Source organism: Cottoperca gobio, unplaced genomic scaffold, assembly GCF_900634415.1.
Source record: "Cottoperca gobio unplaced genomic scaffold, fCotGob3.1 fCotGob3_158arrow_ctg1, whole genome shotgun sequence".
Lineage (NCBI taxonomy): Eukaryota > Metazoa > Chordata > Actinopteri > Perciformes > Bovichtidae > Cottoperca > Cottoperca gobio.
The window spans coordinates 448,802-456,507 of NW_021166815.1; the positions used below are offsets into that span (position 1 = coordinate 448,802).

The 7,706-nt window shown below is 29.4% G+C and overlaps 1 protein-coding gene across 1 annotated transcript in view; it reads right to left on the reverse strand.

The window, feature by feature from the left end:
* The window catches only part of npr1a (natriuretic peptide receptor 1a), a 38,020-nt gene extending 30,891 nt beyond the window's left edge, over window positions 1-7,129 (reverse strand). The window contains 2 exon segments of the mRNA XM_029426346.1: window positions 1-443; window positions 6,872-7,129. The exon segment at window positions 1-443 is cut by the window's left edge and continues 280 nt beyond it. Coding sequence (XP_029282206.1) covers window positions 1-408 — 408 coding nt within the window. The 5' untranslated portion in view covers window positions 409-443; window positions 6,872-7,129.
* Between the last annotated feature and the right edge of the window lie 577 nt (window positions 7,130-7,706).

Sequence of the window (7,706 nt, forward strand, 5' to 3'; positions counted from 1 at the left end):
ACGAGCTCCGGCCGTCACCATAGGAACGTCCCAGTGCGTGGTGAAGCGGGCAACGGGCGAGGACGAGTAGTCGCAGCCCGGCCCGATGAACGCCCAGGGGTCGTGGGAAAGCTTGAGGTCGACGGCGACTAGCGGCGCCATAGAGTCCGAGCAGAAGCCGTCACGGTTCTCGGAACTGCCGTTAACCAGCTGGAGCGTAAGGCCCGGCAGCAGCCAGGGGTCAGAGTTCACCCGCCGTACCGCCTGCAGGAGCGCTGGTGCCACGCGAGGCCACGCCCAAGCATAATCTGTGTTCGTCAGGGGCAAGATTGCCGCCAGAGTGACCTCCTGAAGGTCGTCTGTGGACGCAGCTGATTGGACGAGGAGGAATAGGAGGAGCCAGGAGGGGCGGGGCCAGGAGGACAGCATGACAACAAGCCTGTCAGTCGAGCTGCAGGGAAAAACTAAAGAAACAATAAAACAAAAAAATCTTTCAAAATAAAAGCAGTTTGACCCAATGACTATATTTAATTTGACAACATTTGTTTTGATTGTTTTTAAGGCTTTAAATCTGGGTCTGTACACTTTAGGTAAATATCTAACAGAACAACATTGACATTTTTACATCACACTTTCAACTGTTAAAGTCAGAATTTTTTTTAAATGAGGGAAATATTTTTCTACACCTTTAATATTGAATTTGTTATAAATTCTAAGACAAGGACTAAATAAAGTATAGCATAAAAACTCTCAACCAAACGTTCTCACCAATGTGTTAAAATAATCCCAGTCCAGAAAAGTATTAGGGAAAAAATAAATCAGAGGAGGAAGATTCTTTTTTTTTTAAAGCATTTTGAGGAAAAATCGAAATGTAAAAATTCAAAATAAAAGTCTTCCTCCTCTCTTTTCCCCTCATGTCCTGAAACTGTCCCGTAGCTCAGAGGAAACTTCCTTCGGAATTCAGTTTTGGGCACAAACGGGTTAACGACATTTTGAAAAGAAAAACATCCCCTTCAGGAGCGGCTGGGATTTCTGGGAACTCTGCCAGTGTGTCCATGTGGGCTTCATCAACAGCTGTTGTGCATATTAAACTGTGAATAATGTGAATAATAAGATATCTGTGGATATTAAAGAGAACATTTTTAATAAATACACTTATTAACTTATTTGTTCTCGCAGGGACACAGAGGATATGAACTCTGTAACTAAAGCTGCAAAGAATAACAAATAATCTCCAATTATTATAATAATGTAAGTAAAGTTTCCTGCAGAAATGTCTTTAAAGTCTGTTTCAGCCTCAAACCTGGAAATTTGCTGCTTTTCTGTTTTCTGTTAAAGTGATAAGCAAGACATTAAAGACATTAAAATACATTAAAGACATTTAAAGACATTTAAAGACATTAAAGACATTAAAATACATTTAAAAGACATTTAAAGACATTAAAGACATTAAAATACATTTAAAGACATTTAAAGACATTAAAAGACATTAAAATACATTTAAAAGACATTTAAAGACATTAAAGACATTAAAATACATTAAAGACATTTAAAGACATTAAAGACATTAAAATACATTTAAAGACATTTAAAGACATTAAAGACATTAAAATACATTTAAAGACATTAAAGACATTTAAAGACATTAAAGACATTAAAATACATTTAAAAGACATTTAAAGACATTAAAGACATTAAAATACATTTAAAGACATTTAAAGACATTAAAGACATTAAAATACATTTAAAGACATTTAAAGACATTAAAGACATTAAAATACATTTAAAGACATTAAAGACATTTAAAGACATTTAAAGACATTAAAGACATTTAAAAACATTTAAAGACATTTAAAGACATTAAAGACATTAAAATACATTTAAAGACATTAAAGACATTAAAGACATTAAAGACATTAAAGACGTTGAAAGACATTTAAAGATATTTAAAGACATTTAAAGACATTTAAAGACATTTAAAGACATTAAAGACATTTAAAAACATTTAAAGACATTTAAAGACATTAAAGACATTAAAATACATTTAAAGACATTAAAGACATTAAAGACGTTGAAAGACATTTAAAGATATTTAAAGACATTTAAAGACGTTTAAAGACGTTTAAAGATATTTAAAGACATTTAAAGACATTAAAGATATTAAAGACATTAAAGACATTAAAGACATTTAAAGACATTAAAAGATTTAAAGACATTTCACTGTTTTCTCACATTTATACAGCAAAACATTAATGTAGAAAATGATCTGCAGATTAATCCATGATGAAAATAATTGCATAATTGCATCTCTATCTGTAAAATGTGACATTAGTTTATATTTTACACATGTTGGGTTTTAAAGGCTGATACACGAGTTGAGAAAAAATCATTTAAATTAATTAAATCATAATTTAGTGTAATTATTAGTTTTCATTATGTAAATAGACAATTTACAGAAAACATGATTCAAGAGTTGAATGAACAAATAAAATGTTTAGTATCATTCCTTTTTAAATACTGCAACAATCCTACATCGCCAGTGTTGACCTACAAAATAATTAGGAGTTTTTCAACAACAACAACAATATTTATACAAACAACAATAATAATAAACAATACTGACAATATTCTCAGTTTCAGAAGAAGCTTTTCATATGATAAGTGTGTTTCATATTTAAGTGATTATCTCCAAACGTTTAGTATTTAAGTGTTTATCTATAAGTGTTTTATATTTAAGTGTTTATCTCTCAGAGTTTAATATTTAAGTGTTTTATATTTAAGTGTTTATCTATAAGTGTTTTATATTTAAGTGTTTATCGCTCAGTGTTTTATATTTAAGTGTTTATCTCTGTGTTTATATTAAGTGTTTATCTCTCAGTGTTTTATATTTAAGTGTTTATCTCTAAGTGTTTATATTTAAGTGTTTATCTCTGTGTTTATATTAAGTGTTTATCTCTCAGTGTTTTATATTTAAGTGTTTATCTCTAAGTGTTTTATATTTAAGTGTTTATCTCTGTGTTTATATTTAAGTGTTTATCTCTCAGTGTTTATATTTAAGTGTTTATCTCTCAGTGTTTTATATTTAAGTGTTTATCTCTCAGTGTTTATATTTAAGTGTTTATCTCCGTGTTTGTATTTAAGTGTTTATCTCTCAGTGTTTATATTTAAGTGTTTATCTCTCAGTGTTTTATATTTAAGTGTTTATCTCTCAGTGTTTATATTTAAGTGTTTATCTAAGTGTTTAGTATTTAAGTGTTTATATTTAAGTGTTTATCTCTAAGTGTTTATATTTAAGTGTTTATCTCTAATTGTTTTATATTTAAGTGTTTATCTCTGTGTTTATATTTAAGTGTTTATCTCTCAGTGTTTTATATTTAAGTGTTTATCTCTCAGTGTTTATACTTAAGTGTTTATCTCTAAGTGTTTATATTTAAGTGTTTATCTCTGTGTTTATATTCAAGTGTTTATCTCTCAGTGTTTTATATTTAAGTGTTTATCTCTAAGTGTTTATATTTAAGTGTTTATCTCTGTGTTTATATTAAGTGTTTATCTCTCAGTGTTTTATATTTAAGTGTTTATCTCTAAGTGTTTATATTTAAGTGTTTATCTCTGTGTTTATATTTAAGTGTTTATCTCTGTGTTTTATATTTAAGTGTTTATCTCTAAGTGTTTATATTTAAGTGTTTATCTCTGTGTTTATATTAAGTGTTTATCTCTCAGTGTTTTATATTTAAGTGTTTATCTCTAAGTGTTTATATTTAAGTGTTTATCTCTCAGTGTTTTATATTTAAGTGTTTATCTCTCAGTGTTTATATTTAAGTGTTTATCTCCGTGTTTGTATTTAAGTGTTTATCTCTCAGTGTTTATATTTAAGTGTTTATCTCTCAGTGTTTTATATTTAAGTGTTTATCTCTCAGTGTTTATATTTAAGTGTTTATCTAAGTGTTTAGTATTTAAGTGTTTATATTTAAGTGTTTATCTCTAAGTGTTTATATTTAAGTGTTTATCTCTAATTGTTTTATATTTAAGTGTTTATCTCTGTGTTTATATTTAAGTGTTTATCTCTCAGTGTTTTATATTTAAGTGTTTATCTCTCAGTGTTTATACTTAAGTGTTTATCTCTAAGTGTTTATATTTAAGTGTTTATCTCTGTGTTTATATTCAAGTGTTTATCTCTCAGTGTTTTATATTTAAGTGTTTATCTCTAAGTGTTTATATTTAAGTGTTTATCTCTGTGTTTATATTAAGTGTTTATCTCTCAGTGTTTTATATTTAAGTGTTTATCTCTAAGTGTTTATATTTAAGTGTTTATCTCTGTGTTTATATTTAAGTGTTTATCTCTGTGTTTTATATTTAAGTGTTTATCTCTAAGTGTTTATATTTAAGTGTTTATCTCTGTGTTTATATTAAGTGTTTATCTCTCAGTGTTTTATATTTAAGTGTTTATCTCTAAGTGTTTATATTTAAGTGTTTATCTCTGTGTTTATATTAAGTGTTTATCTCTCAGTGTTTTATATTTAAGTGTTTATCTCTAAGTGTTTTATATTTAAGTGTTTATCTCTGTGTTTATATTTAAGTGTTTATCTCTCAGTGTTTATATTTAAGTGTTTATCTCTCAGTGTTTTATATTTAAGTGTTTATCTCTCAGTGTTTTATATTTAAGTGTTTATCTCTGTGTTTATATTTAAGTGTTTATCTCTCAGTGTTTATATTTAAGTGTTTATCTCTGTGTTTGTATTTAAGTGTTTATCTCTCAGTGTTTATATTTAAGTGTTTATCTCTCAGTGTTTTATATTTAAGTGTTTATCTCTCAGTGTTTATATTTAAGTGTTTATCTAAGTGTTTAGTATTTAAGTGTTTATATTTAAGTGTTTATCTCTAAGTGTTTATATTTAAGTGTTTATCTCTAATTGTTTTATATTTAAGTGTTTATCTCTGTTTATATTTAAGTGTTTATCTCTCAGTGTTTTATATTTAAGTGTTTATCTCTTAGTGTTTATACTTAAGTGTTTATCTCTAAGTGTTTATATTTAAGTGTTTATCTCTGTGTTTATATTTAAGTGTTTATCTCTCAGTGTTTTATATTTAAGTGTTTATCTCTAAGTGCTTTATATTTAAGTGTTTATCTCTGTGTTTATATTTAAGTGTTTATCTCTAAGTGTTTATATTTAAGTGTTTATCTCTAATTGTTTTATATTTAAGTGTTTATCTCTGTGTTTATATTTAAGTGTTTATTTCTGTGTTTATATTTAAGTGTTTATTTCTGTGTTTATATTTAAGTGTTTATATTTAAGTGTTTATCTCTCAGTGTTTTATATTTAAGTGTTAATCTCTAAGTGTTTTATATTTAAGTGTTTATCTCTGTGTTTATATTTAAGTGTTTATATTTAAGTGTTTATCTCTCAGTGTTTTATATTTAAGTGTTAATCTCTAAGTGTTTTATATTTAAGTGTTTATCTGTGTTTATATTTAAGTGTTTATCTCTAAGTGTTTATATTTAAGTGTTTTATCTCTAAGTGTTTTATATTTAAGTGTTTATCTCTAAGTGTTTTATATTTAAGTGTTTATCTCTAAGTGTTTTATATTTAAGTGTTAATCTCTAAGTGTTTTATATTTCAGTGTTTATCTCTAAGTGTTTTATGTTTAAGTGTTTATCTCTAAGTGTTTTATATTTAAGTGTTTATCTCTCAGTGTTTTATATTTAAGTGTTTATCTCTGAGTGTTTATATTTAAGTGTTTATCTCTCAGTGTTTATGTTTAAGTGTTTATCTCTCAGTGTTTTATATTTAAGTGTTTATATTTAAGTGTTTTATATTTAAGTGTTTATCTGTAAGTGTTTTATATTTAAGTGTTTATATTTAAGTGTTTATCTCTCAGTGTTTTATATTTAAGTGTTTATATTTAAGTGTTTATCTCTAAGTGTTTTATATTTAAGTGTTTATCTCAGTGTTTATATTTAAGTGTTTATCTCTAAGTGTTTTATATTTAAGTGTTTATCTCTAAGTGTTTTATATTTAAGTGTTTATCTCTAAGTGTTTAATATTTCAGTGTTTATCTCTAAGTGTTTTATGTTTAAGTGTTTATCTCTAAGTGTTTTATATTTAAGTGTTTATCTCTGTTTTTATATTTAAGTGTTTATCTCAGTGTTTATATTTAAGTGTTTATCTCTAAGTGTTTTATATTTAAGTGTTTATCTCTAAGTGTTTTATATTTAAGTGTTTATCTCTAAGTGTTTAATATTTCAGTGTTTATCTCTAAGTGTTTTATGTTTAAGTGTTTATCTCTAAGTGTTTTATATTTAAGTGTTTATCTCAGTGTTTATATTTAAGTGTTTATCTCTAAGTGTTTTATATTTAAGTGTTTATCTCTCAGTGTTTATATTTAAGTGTTTATCTCTAAGTGTTTTATATTTAAGTGTTTATCTCTGTGTTTATATTTAAGTGTTTATCTCTGTTTTTATATTTAAGTGTTTATCTCTAAGTGTTTATGTTTAAGTGTTTTATATTCAAGTGTTTATCTCTGTGTTTATATTTAAGTGTTTATCTCTGTTTTTATATTTAAGTGTTTATCTCTAAGTGTTTATGTTTAAGTGTTTATCTCTAAGTGTTTTATATTTAAGTGTTTATCTCTGTGTTTATATTTAAGTGTTTATCTCTAAGTGTTTATATTTAAGTGTTTATCTCTAAGTGTTTAGTATTTAAGTGTCTATCTCTAATTGTTTTATATTTAAGTGTTTTATATTTAAGTGTTTATATTTAAGTGTTTATCTCTAAGTGTTTATATTTAAGTGTTTATCTCTAATTGTTTTATATTTAAGTGTTTATCTCTCAGTGTTTAGTGTTGGGAGTGTTTATTTGTGTGTGCAGCAGTTTTCAGGAACATTCAGTTTTACCTCCTCTGATCTTCAGGCAGCTTCCTGCAGCTCAGCTCCACAGAGAGCAGCGCGGATGTTTCTACGACAACAACCGGAGAGAAAAGTCCGTTTCCCCGTCACACACGTACACCGGGATCTGTCTCCGTTCACCGTCACACACCGGAGGCTCACCGGGAGGCTCGAGCCCTGCTGCTGTTTCCGGTAATGTTCCAGGTCTGCGACTCCAATACACCGACAACAGGCAGCAGCGGACATGCGCACACATGCACGCACATTGAGAGGGGGCGTCGATGGCACGAGGGCAGTCACGATAATGCTGACTGTGCGTGTGCGCGTTCGCGCCTCTACTGTCCCATGTGAGGCTGCAGAGGGAATATTCAATTACCGTGATGGGGGTGGGGGGGCAGTGACAACATGGGACATTACAGTGATTCACTTCTACAGGCACTGTGTCTCTGTGTGTGTGTGTGTGTGTGTGTGTGTGTGTGTGTGTGTGTGTGTGTGAGAGAGAGAGAGAGAGAGAGAGAGAGAGAGTGTGTGTAAGAGAGAGAGAGTGTGTGTGTGTGTGTGTGTGTGAGAGAGAGCGAGAGAGAGAGTGTGTGTGTGAGAGAGAGAGAGCGAGAGTGGTGAGAGAGAGAGAGAGAGTAGAGAGTGTGTGTAAAGAGAGAGGGAGGGAGGTGTCTGTGTGTGTGAGGAGAGAGAGAGAGAGAGATGGTGTCCTTGTGAGATAAGCGCGAGATAGTTTGTGTGTGAGAGGAGAGTGGTGTGATGAGAGACGAGACGAGAGGAGAGATTGTCTGTGTGTGTGGAGAGAAGAGAGAGAGAGAGGATGAGTTGTCCTGTGTGTGTGAGA